At 40.9% G+C, this 18,389-nt stretch overlaps 1 protein-coding gene and 1 long non-coding RNA gene across 2 annotated transcripts in view; one reads left to right on the top strand and one right to left on the bottom strand.

Annotated features, from left to right (window-relative positions):
* LOC132243545 (uncharacterized) overlaps window positions 1-9,012 on the top strand; it is a 37,989-nt gene extending 28,977 nt beyond the window's left edge. The window contains exon 3 of the long non-coding RNA XR_009455154.1: window positions 8,929-9,012. This is a non-coding gene — a long non-coding RNA (uncharacterized LOC132243545). The remainder of the gene's footprint in view (window positions 1-8,928) is intronic.
* Window positions 500-15,680, bottom strand: LOC102573922 (solute carrier family 2, facilitated glucose transporter member 11). The gene is made up of 12 exons (XM_014593589.3): window positions 15,557-15,680; window positions 13,563-13,661; window positions 11,019-11,179; window positions 8,976-9,100; window positions 8,339-8,468; window positions 7,586-7,734; window positions 6,580-6,767; window positions 4,973-5,083; window positions 3,796-3,897; window positions 3,531-3,606; window positions 1,825-1,952; window positions 500-1,146 (listed from the first exon to the last, which is right to left on the bottom strand). Exons 1-12 carry the CDS (start codon window positions 15,578-15,580, stop codon window positions 940-942), a joined length of 1,500 nt encoding a protein of 499 aa, XP_014449075.2. The 5' UTR covers window positions 15,581-15,680; the 3' UTR covers window positions 500-939.
* Window positions 15,681-18,389: the final 2,709 nt, after the last annotated feature.

The raw sequence follows: 18,389 nt of genomic DNA, 5'->3' as shown, positions 1-18,389 counted from the left end.
ATCCAAAAGGAAGAAATCCATTTCTTGCTCAGCAGTATGATCCTTAGATATGCTGCCATATTTTGGCACAAACTCATGCTTAAAAAATTAGGGCTGGATTCAAATGGACACTTCAGCATCAGCCTGAGAAGATAATCCAGATCCTTAGGGTTAGGTACTAGGCTTCCAATGCAACGAATGGGGAGACATAGGAACCTTCAAGGGTCATCCAAGTTGACTCTGCACTTGGCAGCTGGCCAGTAGGAAAAACTGGGCCGACTTGTTCTTCCACAGAGCTTACGTACCTGACCCAGGGCTGCATGGGAGGCTTTTCCAACATTGGGACTCTGCAAATTTACTTCATATGCAGTTTATTGTTTTTTAATTAATAACTTGGGAGCCAAATTATCTACCCCATAATAACTCATTAGACATTTAACCCCTGTTGTGAATGCTAGCTTTACTCTTTTTATGTTCAGAAAAATCTACTCTTGCTACAGTATCTGGATTGAAGCCAATGTGAAACAATGCTAAGATTTTATTAGATAATCTATCAACTATTTTATTAAAATAAAGATGCAACATGTACTATATTCCAGTGCTAATGGATCCTGAAGCAGGATTGGGCCTTTCAGACAATAAACCAATTGTTCTAGCATACATAGAATAAATAAACTGATAGCAAAGTTTGTTTTTGCATTTTATTTTTTTTCCTGTAGTATTTTTTAGCTTTTATAACAAATAGAGACCTCTGATTGATCTAAATAACTTTGAAAATGTTGAGATGTCAGCAGAAAAATAAAACGTAAGTGTAAGGAGTTCCATATCTTCCTTCTTTCCTAAAAAATAATAGGAATAAGAGACAGCAAAGTGAAGAGTCTATCTTCGTTTTATAGTTCATGTTGGTTGTAACAGTGCTTTCTATCCCTTTAAAGAACTGCAAGCTTCCCAGCTGAACAGTCAGAGTCTGGTGCAGAAGATCTGTTCCTTGGGGAAGCTGTTTTCTTTGACTGTGGCCTGTGTCTTTCCAAAATTTAACTTATTAAAGTCTGCTTTGATTTCCATGATTGACTTCCCTTTTGTCTCAGGGAGGAAGACATAGATGAAAATTGCTGAGAAAGCAAGGATCCCCAAAAAGATAAGGAAGCAGAAAGATTTGAGGTATTCCTAAAAAACAAAAATAAGACAAGACTAAGAAAAAATAGCCTTTCTGACTTCCATTTTCTTACCTCTTAGGAATCAGAAAAATTCTTAATCAGTAGCATAACTATGGGTGAGTAAACAGAGCATGAGCCCCAGGCACTGCCTAAGGAGGGGTGGGGAGAGGGGGGTCAGGGACATTGGGAATGGAGCCAAGGTGGTGCCTCACCTCCTGATTCCTTCTTCCCTCCCCACCCTGCGCCTTCTGTGCAGTGGCCCTGGCTTTGGCTGAGGCTCTGGCAGCAGGAAGGGCAGAATAGTGGCAGCGGTGTGCCTGATGGCTTCCTGTTGCTGGGGGAGATGACACCACCTCTTTTGCTGCCAAACACCTTTGCTTTTTTGGCCGTTCAACATCTCTTTTTGCAGCAAGTATCTATGGTAGCAGTACCACCAAGAACTCAATACTAGCCAGTTACACCATTTGATTGTTACCCCAAATCATCCAAAGTTATCTGAAAACTGTAGTATTTTTATATATCCCATCAAAAGTTAAGTCTATCCATATGGTATCTTTTATGCAGCTGATTGGCAGAGAATAGAGATTTGAAATTTACTACCATTATGGTCTTACTCCCCATTCAAGTCTTCAGGACTGACTTCAAATTGGAGAGTACAAAAGGGACATATTCAAATGGATTCCCTTACCACAATGAATGAAAAAATCATCCCAAGTATAAAGAGCCCTAGCCAGTTGATGCATCCAACAATCACAAAGGCAGATGGTCTGAAGGACTGGCTGAAGATTTCAACCATGATGGCTATGGTGGCTCCAGCTGACAAAAACAAAGCACGAACAAGATATATTTGTTTCCTTAGTAATTCTAATTCACCCTGTCCCTCGAAAAACCCTCACAGTGACAATGCTAGTAGAAAGGGGTAGGAAAAACTTTTCCAGTTGCCTGGAAAAATTGCCTATCAGGGGTGCTCAACCTCCAGCCCACAAGCTAAACGTGGCCTGCAGAGCCATCACATCTGGCCCATGGGGCTCCCCAGAGTCTGGAAATTCATCAGTGGGGGACTGGTGGCCATTAGTAAGCCACCCTCCTCCCTGCCGAATTTTCAAACACCAAGCCCCATGTGGCTGGTTGGAATCAGGCTGTAGCACCTTCCACTCATGTCTGAATTGGGGCTGGACCAGGCCCCCTCCTTCCCATGGGCAGGGTTGGGGCCAGGTCATGCCCCCTTCCCCCTGAGGGGCCAGGCTAGGCACCTTTCCCCTCTGGGGCAGCATTGGGCCTGGCCTGTCCCCTGCCCCTCCCTGCATGGCCAGATGGTGACCTGGTCTGTCCCAGGTGCCAGATAAGGACCACCAGCCAGATCTGGCCTGCGGACAGACTGGGCACCGCCCATCCCACTCACTGGGGAAAAAGGTTGAGCACCACTGGCCGATCTGGTTGATGACTTCTCTGTCATGCAAAAGTATTTCTAGTCCCAGAACCATGGTCTTTCCTGTTTTGGAAGAAACTGTGCAGAAACCCAGGGAAGGTTTGCTTGAGGACCCTCAGACTTTACCAATGATCAGTAGGGTGGTTTTGGAAAGTCACTTCAACTCTGCATGTCTCCATCTTTGCTCCTTTATAAAGTGCTTTGATATATATGGATAAAGGGCACTGTGACTTGTTCTTATGCTTTGGTGCCATCCTGAATTTTTAAGCATGGTATGGACTCTGATAGGAATCCGAGCCTCTCTTTAGCCAAAATAGATGGAGAGTGTGATACAACATCTTGAATATATTTTTTTACATTGCAGTAAACATTGGGGTGGTTAAGAATCTGGAATTAAGTTACAGTGACTCTATTGTTCCCATGTTAAGGAAGATAAAGAAAAATCATTTAAAAGGATTAACATTTTAATTTAGCATCCTAAATTCTACTGAACAATCTGGAAAACATATGTCAGTTGATCTGTATCATTTTATATCTTGATAGACACCCCCAATACAATAAACTACATTATTAACCCACCTTCTCCATCTACTTTGTGGCCAGTTCTGACACACCTCTTCATTATCTTGATGCAAAACATGATTTTAATTTTTTTTTTTTATCAATACTAGGCTGGGGAAATACCTAGAAGAGTATCTTCGAATTCTTCTTCATGATTTTGGAAAATTATGGGAAGGAGAGGACTGCATTCTGAGTATTTATCTAAAATCAGTGCTAGAAGTTGAGATGGTTATGTCATCTTTTTGCCTTCTGCAACTCATGCACTTGTTAATGTATTTGGATATCTAAGCAGCCTCCCTTTCTGCTCTGTAGAGGTGTTATAGCCTGGTATTGTGCCATCCTTCATGCAACACTTTTAATATAATCAAAGTTGCCCTCCTCATGACCTAAATTGATGTACTCACATGGTCCAAGCCCATAGAAGATAACAAACAAGAAGATTAGAACGACACTGAAGTAGTGCATCCAAATGAATCTATTCTAGAATGAGAGAAAATAAGAATAAATAGTGAATAATATGGTAGAATAGCATGTTTCATGTTTCTGATTGTGATAACTGAAGTTAATTTTGATGATTATACTTCAGCAAAAAGTCCTGTCTGGAAACTGGGGCTGGAAGCAGGAATGAGAAGGAATAAATAGAAAGTAGGAATAGGAATAAGTCATTACCTGAAGAGCTAGAGTCACTGTAAGGAGTGCTAACACCACACTCATCAGTGTGTATCCTCCCCACAATAGCAGCTTTCTGCCGAAGCGCTCAATAAGGGAGCTCTGAAAAGCACAAAACAGATGCATTAACTCTTTCCCAATTTTTTCCTAATATTTTTCTCAGAGGTCTTAATCAGATGATGCAAACAGAAATAGAAGTAATTGTAAGAGTCTCTAAACCTCTGGTGAATTTTACAGGCACTTGTTTATCACTTATACAGATGACCAAACCTTTAGATCACAAAGGCCAACATACAGTATGCTTTGAACTGGCTCCATTGAATTAACTCAGAAATATTTTTTCTACTTGAATATTTATTTTTCAAACTTGTAGGGAAATGCCATTCATGTAGTCTCTCTGTGTTAGCCTTCTCCATTTTTAGTAAGCTTGTAAAGCATGCAAACATACCTAATCCTGCTTTTAGGAGTGAGCATTATATTACCAGGAAATTCAAGCCTGAAACTTAGCCTAGATAATAAGGGAAAAAGTATGTGTGTTTGCAGGTGTCTTGTGGCCTATGGTGTACATTGAAATTCCTTAAATACATAAGGATCAAATAGTCAATCAAGTCTCCCAGATTTCAGTAGCTGTTTAACTTCCTTTGAGTAGGGAAAAGCAAGGACTAGGTGATTGGTAGCCATTCTGTGTAAGCAATGATGCCTTGTTTTGCAGCTGTCTTAACCTAGAGTCAGTTACTAGACAGGCACCAGCGCCTTGGCAGATTACATTATATTAGTTTTCTTTGTTACATTGTACAGAGTGATACAGGTCATCTTGCGCATAATTCAGAATCTCATGTACCTTCCTCTGCTCTATTATTTTGACTCTTTTGAGAAAGTTTGACACGTTTCTTTGCTCTTTAAGAAGGCAGAAGCAGATGAGAAAAGATAAGTTATACGTACAAAAACTTGGTGGTTTTAATCCTGATGGGGACTTTACATATTACAGCTGAAAGCAAAGACCTTCAGCTGAGTTAGTTTGGAAGAAGGGATGGATTTTACAACTTGATGTTCTGCATTGGTTAGTGGAAACTTTTATTTCTCCTTTTTTTAATGTAAACTATCTTCCCCACTTAAAAAATATTGTCTCCTAAATATAGTAACTTTTCCCTCCAAACTCCAGCTTGCAAAGACTTACACACAATATCGAGGACAGACATTCACACAGCCCAACTCCCAAGGATACATAGGGTATAAGGTCTTCTTCAAATCTGGCTGTACGGAATACTTCAGAAGAATAGAAATAAATCTAAAAAAGTGTAGAGAGAACAGTGTGAACAATCCTCTTAGAGATGTACCTGTGAAATACTACTCATGTATGATGAGGCATTGAGTACCTAAAACTTATTTTCATAGTAACTCTGTTGATGGTCTTTTGAGTTAGCCATGCCTTTGTGGCTCAGTTTACTGGTGAAGTGTTTGGGTGCTGCTTTTCCCCCCAATATGTTTGTTGGCCGTGTCATAAGTGCTTGACAAGAGGAAAATATCTGTTTGCTGGATCTGTTTTAGTCTCTACAGCTGCAGCTTTCTGGGTTCCCACTTCAGTGGCTCAAAATTAGACAGGTGTCCCTCTTGCCTCTGAGAAGTTTGTGTCCTTAGAGTTTCATGTACCTGAATAAGAAGCTTCTCCTTTGGTCCTGCTTTACAACCCTAGTTTCCAGTGGCCGCGTCTACGTGAGATGCTGACTGCACAGTAGCTCATTACTACTGCGCAATAGCTTGTTACTACTGCGCAGTAGCTTATTACTACATCAAGAAGCTGTTCAGGGATGCTGTAGCACAGTAGCTCCAGTTACTATGCAGTCATTTAGTACTTGTGTATGCAAGTCCTAAATGACTGTGCAGTAACAAGTGCTTAGTTAGCATCTTGTGTAGATGTGGCCAGGACCTCCTACCTCTAAGTGGATACGAATGCATGTGCCTCAGAGACAGCAGTGTTTGGCATAGTGATGCAGGCCTGATTCATGTCACTGCATATATCTACATGAGATGCTTTGCTGCACATTACACTAATCTAATGTTTAGTAAAGCATCAGCATCTACATGTGTGCAGTAATTACTGTGCAGTAGATTAGTCTAATGCTTCATTTTCTAGTATCTGTAGACACAGGTACTAGAAATTGGTGCATTAAACTAATATGCTGAAGTGCACATGTAGATGCTGACTGGGAGCAAATTGCTTCTAGTCAGCCTAGGTAGCAGAGGGTCACAGGGGGTGGGGAGAGATGTCCTAGCTCAATGGGATGCTGCCTCCCAGTCATGTGAAGATTGGGACATGTCTGATCTCCATGTAGCTGGGAGTGCTTTTCCTACTACCAGGCAGCAGCCTCCTGGCCATGTGGAGATCAGGATGTCCCCCAATCTTCATGTGGCTGGGAGTGCTGTCTCAGCTGCCGGGTAGCTGCCTCCCAGCCATGTGGAGATTGGGAGGCAGCTGTCCGGCAGCCGGGAGAGCTCTTTCAGCCACCTGGAGATTGGGAGGGGTTGGCAAATCTAGTACTTCAGTCAGTGTTCCAGGCTAGAAAATGGCAGAAGAAATTTAAATGGTCCGAATCAGGGAAGCAAAGGGACTAATTTGCATTGATTCCTAGACTTAGGGTCAGAAGGGTCTATGATGGCTACCTAGTCTAAGTGATACAGATCCTAGAATCTCAGTATGAAAGACAGGGCAGCAGAAAGTAACTGTAAAATATTTCTTAAAGCTACCTGACAGTAACTGAATTTTGAGTTAAGAAAACACTCAACTGCATTGATGCCACAGAGCTGCAAGGTGGTCATGACAGTCATCAACATGTACAATTGCCAGCGCAAGGATCGTTCTTTTAAAACTTCCAGGACACGTAAGGTTTTGGTGATTTTCATTGCAGCCTTTTCCTTCATTATGTCATCAACTTCTGCTTGATGATCTCCTTCACCCCAGAGCTTCCTAATGGCTGTGTAGGGGAAAGAACTGAAAGAATTAATCTATATATCCATTCCTGGTGGTGTGTGTAAATGAATCCATTAAACCCTTCTGGATTGTAGAGATTGTCTCATCACTTAAGTTGGTCTTGCCACACTGATTTAGTGCACAATGGGAGCGTTGACATGTGCTCCAGACTGCGCAGTTCATAGAATCATAGAAAGTTGGTTTGGAAGGGACCTCCAGAGGTCATCTAATCCAACCCCCTGTTCAAAGCAGGACCATTCTCAACTAGTTGTTACCATGCAGTCATTTAGTACTTGCTTAAGGAAGTACTAAATGACTGCACAGTAACCAGCATTACTGTGCAGCATTACTGAGCAGTCCTGATGCCACACAGGTCTTTTTTCACAGGTTTTTTTCCCACAGTTTGGTACTGCATGGGTATTTTCCTATGTAGTGTTACAGTTCATGCCTGTCAATGCTACATTGCCATAGCAATGAGCTACAGCAATGTAGCTTGTCACTATGGTGATATAGCATCTTGTGTAAATGTGCTCAATGGCAGATAGAGCAGAGATGTCTGCTTTTGTTGCCCAGATTATACCAATTTTGTAGACAGTTTGAAAAGTTTGTTCTCAAAGGCTGTCATGAAGTCACCTCTTAATAACACAGTTAACTTAAAAACATATTTTAAGTTAAATTATTATATTTAATGAAAACATAAAATTACTAATACAAAATAAATAAAACTACTTTTTGAAAAAATTTAGGTAGTAGGAGACTTAGCCTTTAAGTCTAACAGATCAGAAGAGGTACTGAAGTAAATGAAGGAAGTAGTGGCTTTACCTTTTCTGAAGGCTTCTTCATTCCCCTTCTGTATCAGGAGGTACGATGGAGAATCAGGGAAGAATGGGAGAGTAACCAGCTGAACCAACGCTGAGAGTCCACTAGAGGCTAATAGCCAGGGCCACAAGGATTCACTTCCTAAGATTTCCCTGAAGAGTACATGTAAAAATGTGGTCATAATAAAATAACAAAATTATTTTGAATGATCAGGAGAGGGAGAACAAATGGGCTTACTGCTGCTGGGAGCAGTATTGGAACAGCACAGCTTAGTTAACAGGCTGGAAAATTTTGTGAAATTAATCTGTGATTTGGAAAACATTCCAGTGATGATCATTAGGAGATATAACAAAGCTTGGCAAGTTGCAATATTCTAATATGAACACTTTATTTCTGTACTAAATATCTGAATATGCTTTGCATCATCTCAGCACTGGCTCTAATATGTTAAATAGTGCCAAGTTCCTTCAAATAAACCTAATGAGAAGTTTCTAAGGGAAGCCAGTTGATAGGGTGTAATACATAATAAGAATACCAAACTATGATTAATCACCTACATTTTTGTGTCCCTTATCTTAATTTGTCAAGTAACTCATATTTGGTCAAAAACAATCTACTGGTTTATAACAACACATTTTAATGTGAAGATTACATTATTTTTTAAGGATATTAAAGGTTGGCCTTAAAAATTGTAGAAGGAGCATCTCCTCTTCCATAACCAGCTAATTAGTAAGGCAGTAAAATAATTTAATTTACCTTAGTCCAACAAGCTGCCCTGAGACTTTTCCTAGAGTCAGGAAAACAGCAACTGTGGCATTGGTAAATCCTCGCAGTTTCTTGGGTGAAATCTCTCCTACATACTGAGGATGTATGTTAAGAGAGAAACCTTGAACAGTGAAGAGGAGAAATTATGATTAACTTAATGACAAAAGATTAACTTTCTCAACCCAAACCTCTTCTTGTGATGTTCACTTCTATTCCATATGCCACATCTTATATTTAGAACTTGAAGCTCTTTGATCAGGGGCTTTGTATTTAAATTATCTGAGGTGCCCAGTATATTTGTTTGCTAAAATAAATTAAAAAAATCTAAAAGAGAAGTGATGGAGACTGTACTGCGACAACAAGGAGATTTCCTTTAGAACAGTTGTTCTCAACCTTTTTGGACTCAAGGCACCCCTCGATGGACTTGAAGCACCCCTTGGAAAATGCCATCTCTTAGCTTTCATTTGTTTTTTAGCAACAGAAAAATAATAGAGCAATATTTACAGCAATTTTTTCTGTGCAAAGAACTCAGAAAGACCACAACAGGTTTGTAACACTGAATTCCTATTCAAAATCTCTAGGCATCCTTGTTGAGAATCACTGCTCTATCTGTTGAAAAAGGTCATACCTGTGCCAACACCATAGAGAAGACGTCCTATCAGAATCATCTCAAAGGATCCGGCCATCTTACTGAAGCCCATAAAAAGTGCAGCTACTAGCATGATCAGGTTAGAAAACATTTGACACTTTTTTCTGTAAAAACATAGAAGAGATCACATGAGAACCTCTCATATTGTGTTTGCCTAATCTTGATGTTACCTATCCCTTATAAATTGCATTTCTTAAATTTGTTAACTTAAACTGAAGTATAGCAGTTCCTGTTGCTTTTTATGGCATGTCTCAAATTCCTATAGACATTGGGTATTTAAAGGAAAAACCAACTGGTTCTTGAATTTCAAAATGTTGTAGCTTTTACTGTACGAGTGTGTCTTAACAGTGTGTGTATTGTCAGCATTTCTGTAGAATGGGGAGACACATGTCATGTGGCTGTATTGGAACAACTGGTTGATCAAGGACTGTATCTTGAAGGGATACAGGGACTGGTTTGCCCACTGGGTAGTTTCATCACTAGAATTAATTGTAAAGTATACAAAGTTCCAGCTTTTCCCCCAGAAACAGTTTAACAATGTGGGAGACAGTTTTAGATATGACTTGTATTAATGGACAATTTCTGCTACAGTGCAAGATTCAGGGTTTGTGGATCTGCCAGAAATCATTTACTAGTAAGGGCTACATTGTGAATTGTGAGACTGATGGCTGCAGTAGTTTATGATAAACATGGCAAGCCACTATATGGAGCTCATTTTGGCCAGTCCCTGATGTCTCTGGCTCTTACCATATTTTTATCATGTGGGTAACTACTGGACTTTGAAGCGTATGAGTTACTGTCAGTGGCCTAGGAACAGACCTTCAGGTTTCTGATTCAGATTGTCGCCATGAACAACCCTGGGGAAAGGAACCTCTGAAGACTCTCTCTCAGACTAACAGGTCCCTAAGAACAGTGGCTACACACACTTGATCTTGAGAAGATTGATCCTGGAAGCCTTTAAAATGTGCATAGAAACTATCTGCAAAAGGTGGCTCAGATCCTGACATGGAGCTTGGACTGTTTTGCACAAACAAGCAGAGAAGAAGGGAATGGGCTCTTGATTCCAGTTATCAGGAAAACCTTCTTGTGTGGGATTAGGCAGTGTCCCACAAGAAACTTCTTGGGGGCACTTACCTGGCAAGAAAGAACACAATTGCAGGCAGGCTAAGATGATAGGTGAGACCCACATGAGGGGCCTCTGGATCAGTGGGTGGCGGAGCAGATCTTTAAGTGGGACACACAAGTAGATCTGTTTGCCAATTTCTCTGCAAATGAAATTACTGATGTTACACACAAAGCACAGAGAACAGACCAGACTGGTGAGGAATCCTTTCTCCATCCACAGGGAAAGATCTTTTGGGACTGACTTTTAATTAGAAGGGGTGATCAGCAGTGGTGCTTCATATAGTACAGGTCTCATTGTACAGACAGTATCTTTACAGAGCAACTACAGGTAATTTAGTTTCCTTTTCTGTTCAGATTCACATTTTAATTAGGCACTACTAATCTTCAGAACAATATTGATCCTAGAATGACTACATATACTTTGGTGGAATTTTTTCTAATGTTTTGGGTATTGGCTCTAACACTTAATGGTCTCTCATAAATGTTGAAGTCAAGCTCACTGATGTGTCAGAATTGAAATAGTTGGATTTATTGGTCCACATATAGGCACAGGACTCATATTTCTGGTTTTGTGATGCTTGGAGTATATAGGAAATATGCTCTTGAAGCAAATGTGAAAATATTGGACCATGTTGTTACCCTCTCCAGGGCACTGATAGAGTGGGGTGTTGGTAGCTGTATCTTCAGAGGGGACCATGTTTCACCATCAGGGTACAGATTAATGGCACAAAATGAAAGGCTGGTCACTCCTTAAAACTGGGTGGCTATGCTGGCAAAACTGAAGTGATTTAATTCAAGTAAATATTACATTAAACAAGAGGAAAGGATTACTGAGTGCGCTTTAACAGCTCCTTTTTCACAAATCCTAATTACCAAGCTGCTAAAAGAAATACCTACTTTCTATATTTTGTAGTGAGGTAGCCACAGACTATGCTCCCCAGCAGTCCTCCTATACCATACACAGACACAATGAAAGACCACAGGAGCTTCATCTTCTCCAAAGAAAGGGGAGAGCTATGTCGCTGTATCCAGGTTTCATTGATAAACTTCTGAATGTGCTGAAAATAAATTTGAATTAATTAAAAAAATGTAGACTTTGCTCAAAGTGTTTTGCTACTGTACTTCACTGCTGCCCTTTGTTCTAGTCTTAGATCCCTTACCTTTGCAATCATCATTGTCAAGACAAAATGACTAATATTATTTGGGCACTTGTAAATTTTTCAATTTTTAAACTTTTATAGAATTGAACATTCAAGCATCTTTTAAAGTTAGAAAATGTACCTAGAACTTTATTTCTAGTTCTGTCAAGTCTTTAACGAAGCCACATCTGAAATGTAGAAACTACAGAAAATCTTGAGAAAGTCTGCAGTTCTTTAGCTTGTGTGTTTTAATTGTGTCTTTTTCAAGTCACTGGGATTTGCCATTAGGACAGCCTGTTACTGACAGCTAAGGGAAATTTTTCCTTAGTTTAAATGTTGGAATGTTGGTAATAAAAGGTTAGTGGTTTCTTTTTATCATCTTTTTGGTGTTTGGCTGTGGTTTGTCACAAATTCACTCTCTGAATAGGATTTGAACTCTGGGCCTTTTACTCAGAAGAGATTAACAGTATTTCCAACCCCAAGTATTGAAAATGTGAAAGTCAGGACCCTGCTCAATGGTTCCTAGTCTGAGGAGACTGTACTAAACCAAACTGCAGACCATCATGTCAACTTTTCTCAGCTCTTGAACTTGCCTTCTGCCTTGATGGAAAGGAATTGCTTGAGAACTGGATGCTAGAAATTGCAGAGAACACAGACTAACACTTCGCTTAAAACTCTTTTTGACTAATGCATCTTATGAGAAAGTATTAAGAGGGATGTTTCACTTACCAAATGTGGAACATTATCTGTTACCATATTACCTGTTATCGTATGTAGAACATTCTTACAGTTGTATCAGGGAAAAGCTTATTACTTTAGTCTACTTTAATTAGGTTTAGATGCTTAGGATCATTATATAGTCAATGAGGAGAGTTGGATGCCTCCCAGAGACTGAAGGGGAAAGCCTGCACCCCTGCTGAAGCCGGGCAATTTAAAAGTCATGAAAGTAGGAGAGAAAGCAAAATGGAGAGTGTCTCTGGCTTAGTGGCTGCAGGCCTGTCCTTGGCACAGGGAGTCCTGGATTTTGGTACCTTCTGCCAGTTGCTTCTCTTTTTAACCAGTAACTGTTCTAATGCAAAATGCATAAATGAGTCCCGGCAACAAGCAAGAAAAAGCATGCATCTGTAGTCTGGTGGTTGTAGCCCTTTCCAAGATGGCAGTCCCCATGCCAGAATGCTTTATGTACTTTATATTTGACAGTCATTGGTTCAATGCTGTAACCACCAGGCCACAAAAGTGTGCTCTGTCTTGCTGGCTTGCCTTCTGACCCCATGACTTTTTCCATTTTGGCAGCCCAGTGGGCCATCTTTAACAGAAGGGGTTGGAGACTGACCTCCTTTTGCCTGTTCTGTAGCTTGATGGGTAGTGTATTTTCTTCAGACATGAGGTGTACATTCAAATCCCTTCAGGGTAAGGAGAGCCTACAGTGCAGGTCTCGCTTCTGGTGATGGATTGTAACCACTCTGCTATTGGGCAAAATGTGGGCAATTCCTAGTTTGGTTTTGAGCAGAACTCAATGCTACTGAAGTAAGTTAGGCCTGCTCAGAACAGGTCTAATAGCTCAAGTCTCCTGCTGCCTTAGGCAGCTTCCCAACACCACACTGGATTGTAGTGGAGTGCAGGTTGATACTCACTGATCAAACCAGATATTTTCTTAGCTCACCAACTAAAATACAGGGGTGTTGGTGGTAGCAGTGTTGGTCTAAGGGCATAGGCAGACAAAGTTCTTTGGGTACATCCAATATCTTTTATTAGATCAACTAAAATGTCTAATAAAAGATAGCTGATTTACCCAAGAGCTGAAATACAGATGTCTGGGGAACTTTGAAGCCCAAAACAGAGATACCGCCCAAATGTAGGTGTCTTCTAAATTTGGGTACTCGCAAAACAGGGCCAAACTGGAGCGTGCTTTGGAGTTGTGCCTAAATCTTGCTTAAGCCCTTTTAAGTACCTCAGAGACCAAGCTGGGTTGGGGTTTTAACCTAATATAAATAATGTAAATATCTCTGAACTTCTTGACAAGTAATCTTTGAAATATTGGAAATTCACTTTGTCTATTTGGGTTTTTCCCATTTCAGGTTGCAAGACAGGATATTTATTATCCTGATAATATCTCTGAGGACTAAGGACCTCTCTGAATTTGATTTCTTTTTGTCTTTTTAAAAATGTTTCATTACGGAACATAATGAATAGTTGAAGCAACAACCATGGCATTTTAATTGAAATGCTTGGTAGGTTTGAGAACTGGTTCTAGTGCTGGATGCTCCACTTTATGCTCAACCCCCAAAGGCCCTCTGCATACCTCTGAGGGTGAGTTGATTACAGAAATATGGAATCCATATGGGAAACTTCCTCCAATTCCCAATATGAATATCATCTGATATAGTCCCTGGTACTGAATCTGTAAAGAGAAAACAAAATACTCAGTTGCTCCCTGTGGAGTTCCTGTCACACTTGCATTGTCTCTTTGAAACTAGCTGTAGTGAACAAAGCATATTGTCAGGTCCAAACAGTCTTCCAAAAGCTCATTGTTCCACCCAAAAGTAGAACCACTGGTCACAGTAAAAGAGTTCTCCTAGGCTAGGGACAGACATTCAAAAAGTGAGAGCCTAAATTGATTCAGTCTTTGCAGGTTAGTCTAACCTGTGGAAACTGAACTGATTTGCAAGTGAACAAGACATTCACTTTTGATTCCAGAAATGCAGGCACATGCCTGCAGTGGCTCAAGCTAGAAGTTGGGGGGTGCTAGAGCAGCCCACCCTTCCCTTCAGGCTGGAGGGAAGCTGAACTGAGGGGGGTATGGCTAGGCCCCAGCATGCTGAATATGACTGGGGAGGGGTTTAAACCCCCACTCTGGCCTGCAGGGACCCCAACTGGGGTCTGCCTGGCTTTTCCTCATGCTGCCTGGCTGGCTTATGGCTCAGCATGGCCAGCAGCAGCATAGCACGGCCCTGCGTACCAGGCGCCAGGCACAGGGCACTACCCCTGCGGCTTCCCCACTGCTGACGCTGGCAGGGGGGCCTGCCCTGGCCATACTGGTAGGTGTCACCTGTGCCACTGAACTGCAGTCGGCCACCAGGCAGGCAGACGGTGGCGAGGAAGCTGTAGGGGTAGCGCCCCATGCCTGGTACACAGGGCCATGCTGCGCCTATGGCTTCCCTATCCCCACTGCCTGGAGCATGGACAGACACTGGCCGGTATGGCCCCCTGAGATGAAGTGGGGAGGGAGGGGGTTTGTTCAAGTGTGTCAGATTTAAAAGCTGGCAAGCATTTACAAATATGGTTCCAGGTCTAGCAAACCTCTCACTAGACAAAACTGAGAGGTCACCAAGTTGATTGCATTCACACATACATCAAAAAGTACTCTCTTTGCCCAAGTTTCTGAACTCTTTGCAGTAGTTTCTGAACTCTTGATGCTTTAAAAAGTAAAACAATGCTGGTAGGGAGAGAAGTGAAAGAAAGGCACCTGGACATGGCAGGTGGTAAACAAAGAACCTTAGGTAAAATCCTGCTTGTGATTTTTGCCATTCATTTTAGTAGACACAGGTCACATCTACGTAAGGAGGATAGTTAGTCCACTTTTTCACAGTACCTTATATTTGCCATTTCAGAAATCAAAACTCCTGAATCTTAGTTTCCTCACCAGCTGGAGTCAGAGAGATGAAAGTTTGCAGATATTTTCAATGCTCAGTTTGTTAAAGGGCAGTTAACTGATTATCATGCAGCTCTGAAACACTAAGCATTTTTCTTCCTTTTTAAAAAATATAATTGTATATGGGTAATATATAGTCTGCTTGTTTGGACAGACGAGAAAAATGCATTTATTGTGTGAGGTTATGAAATAGGAATAGAGACAGGAAGGAGGCATTAGATTAATTTTTTATTAAACTGTGTAATTTGCTTTTCACCCTTTTGAAGCAAGTATTTTTTACCCTAAAAGGAAATTTTGAGTATAATTTTTCAATTAGTTGTTTTTGTTGTTTTGCAAAATGATTGGCCTGCCTGTACTATCAAATAAGGTTACTGACTACATGCAGAAATGCAGTAATTTGTTAGTGGTTGTGGTTAGGGGAAAACAAGATTTTTATTTACACTGCGGTAATATCAAGGAGCTCCAGTCATGGCCCGAAATTTTGTTGTTTTAGATGCTGACCATACACAGGACAAAATGATGGTCCATGCTCCAAAGACTTTGTTTTAAGGATATTGAATCTTTCCTTTTCTCCTAGTTCTATCCTCTTTGTTAAGCCTGACATGTCTAGATGGGGACTCCCGGGTAGGTGACTGGGTACTCACCACGTCTGAGAAGAAGCTAGCCATCTCCTACAAAAGAGCTGACTCTTGTTAGTCACTGACCAATTCCCGTCAAAGGGGTGAACTGCGTTCCGTGCTTCCTTCCTCTTGTAATGCTTTTGCAGCAATAGTAAGCTGGCATCATGTGATCAAAGTTAAATTTTACTTTGAAGGTTTTTAGTTAATGAAATCTTTTTCAGCTGTTGTACAAGGTTAAGAACACTCAGATTAAATAGTTCAACCAACAGTTTCAACCACTATAGTTAAACAAGGCGGTCTTTTTGACAGGGAGTTTTCAAAGGAATTTGCAAGAGCACTCATTGATAGGGTACAGGTTTGTTTGCAGTATGAATTTTAAATGGGATTCCAATTATCATAACTTAGTGCTCAGTTTAAGTTGAAAAAAGGGAGGAGGCATTCTAAGTAGAGAGCACCCTAGTTGGATTTTGGACACTGACCCATAGGCCTTTGACATAAAAGTGAATGGTTCTGTCTTAACATCCAGTGAACTGAAGCATATCATAACTTAATCATTAGTTAAGGCAACTGAAGTGCTTCATCATTTGAGCTTTGGTCACTATCTGCGTGGCTCTGCAACTGAACATCCTGTTCTAGAAACCTAATATTAAGCATCAGTTGAATTTCATTTATTGAGATTGGTGACTAAGATTCATTGTTTTAGGCATTTATTTAGTGATTTTACTGAAACTTACTGTTAACCTAATCTTTCTTTTTTCTGTCTCTCAGGAAAAAAGTCAGTTAAAAAAAGATTTAGCATTCTCTGTTATTGGGGTGATGTCAGTCCTCTTAGCTGGAGTTGCCAACACCTTTACATTTCATCCATCTTATCTTTTATTCCTAGTGTGTCCTTTCCAATTAAACACAAATTATTGCTATTGTTGTCTGATTGAAGTGACTGTGTTATGCTTGGATACCTTTTGGACTTTTAATTTCTGCAAGAAAATGGGACTCTTATTCTCTTATACTTCTTGTAATCTAGTTATGCCTTTATAAGCATTTTTAATTATCAATACTTTAACTTGGGCAACAGTTTTTACCAGCCCTGCAAATATCCTGTTAATGTCAAATCTATCCGTTCCTTACAATTGACTTGTTTTGACCTGGTCATTGATTTTGTCACAAAAAATAATTTGGTCTCTAATCTATTTGTTAACTTCAAATTCATGTGATTTAGTTTTATTATGTGTGTGTGTGATATGAGCTTACTTGGTAGCTGATTTTTTTAAAGGTAATGTGACTTTCTTGATCTTTAAAACTTCTGAATGACTCTCACCTTGGTAGTACTTTCATGCCTCTGTAGACTGTAGATCTCCAGTGCTTTGGGTTTGCCAATACACAGTAATGTATGGAGTATTTTACTCTCTAGTGGGGAGGGAAGATAAGCCACTTGAACGCTTCTTTTTTGATAGGTTACTTTAATTCAACATTTTAATAATTAAACAGAACAGTCAGGGTGTTTCTTTGGCCAACAATCTAAAAACATTTGAGGTAGTATAGTAGGTATATTGTCAAATACCCTGTTCTCTCCCAGTGCTGGAATTATAGGATTGTAGAAAATAAGGGTTGGAAGGGACCTTGGGAGGTCATCTAGTCCAACTTCCTGTTCAAAGCAGGACCACCTCAAACTAGATCATTCCAGCCAGGATTTTGTCAAACTAGGCCTTAAAAACCTCCAAGAATACAGATTCCACCACCTCTCTAGGTAACCTATTCCAGTGCTTCACCATCCTCCTAGTGAGAAGGTTTTTCCTAATTTTCAGCCTAAACTTTCTTTGCTTCAACTTGAGACCATTGCTCCTTGTTCTGCCACCCCTGTGAACAGTTTAGCTCAGGGGTGGGCAATTATTTTGGGCAGAGGGCCACTTACTAAGTTTTGGCAAGCCATCGAGGGCTGCATGATAGGCAGCTAAGGGCAGATGAATATTAATTTTCTAAATGTTTTAGGGGCCCTGTGGGCTGAATAGAATGGCCTGGCGGGCCGCATCTGGCCCCCGGGCCACATTTTGCCCACCCCTGATCTAGCTCCATCCTCTGTGGAACCACCCTGCAGGTAGTTAAGGGATGCTATCAAATCCCCTCCCAGTCTTCTAAAAGTAAGCGCAGTTTCCTGAGCCTCGCCTCATAAGCCATATGCCCCACCCCCCCAACCATTTTTGTTGCCCTCCACTGGACTCTCTCCAACTTGTCCAAATCCTTTGTGTAGTGGGGGGCCCAAAACTGGATACAGTACTTCAGATGTGGCCTCACCAGTGCAGAATAGAGGGGAAGAATCACTTCCCTCAGTCTGCTGGCAACACTCCTACTAATACAGCCCACTATGCTGTTAGCCTTTTTGGCAACAAGGGCACTGATGACTCATATCCAGCTTATTGTCCACTGTAACCTGCAGGTCTTTTTCTGAAGAGCTGCTGCTTAGCCAGTTGGTTCCAAGCCTGTACTGGTACATGCGATTCTTCTGTCCTAAGTGCAGGACTTTGCACTTGTCCTTGTTGAACCTCATGAGATTTCTTTTGGCCCAATCCTCCAATTTGTCTAGGTCACGCTGAATCCTAGTTATACCCTCCAGTGTATCTACTGCTCTCCCCAGCTTGGTGTCATCTGCGAACTTGCTGCAGGTGCAATCTATTAGGGGCATGCGAAGCAGACCATGTTTGATTTGGATTTGGATTCAGCCCGATTTGGGGGACAGTGATTCAATTTGCTGATTTGGATCACTGTCCCAGTTGGATTCAGCCGAATCTGAATCTGAAGATTCGATTCTGATTCGGAGAATCAGAGTTTCGGCCACAGACACAGCTTTATATGTTTTTTCTAC

This window comes from Alligator mississippiensis, chromosome 10, assembly GCF_030867095.1.
Source record: "Alligator mississippiensis isolate rAllMis1 chromosome 10, rAllMis1, whole genome shotgun sequence".
NCBI lineage: Eukaryota > Metazoa > Chordata > Crocodylia > Alligatoridae > Alligator > Alligator mississippiensis.
The sequence above is the reverse complement of the archived record's forward strand: the minus strand, read 5'-3'. Positions and strand labels throughout refer to the sequence as shown.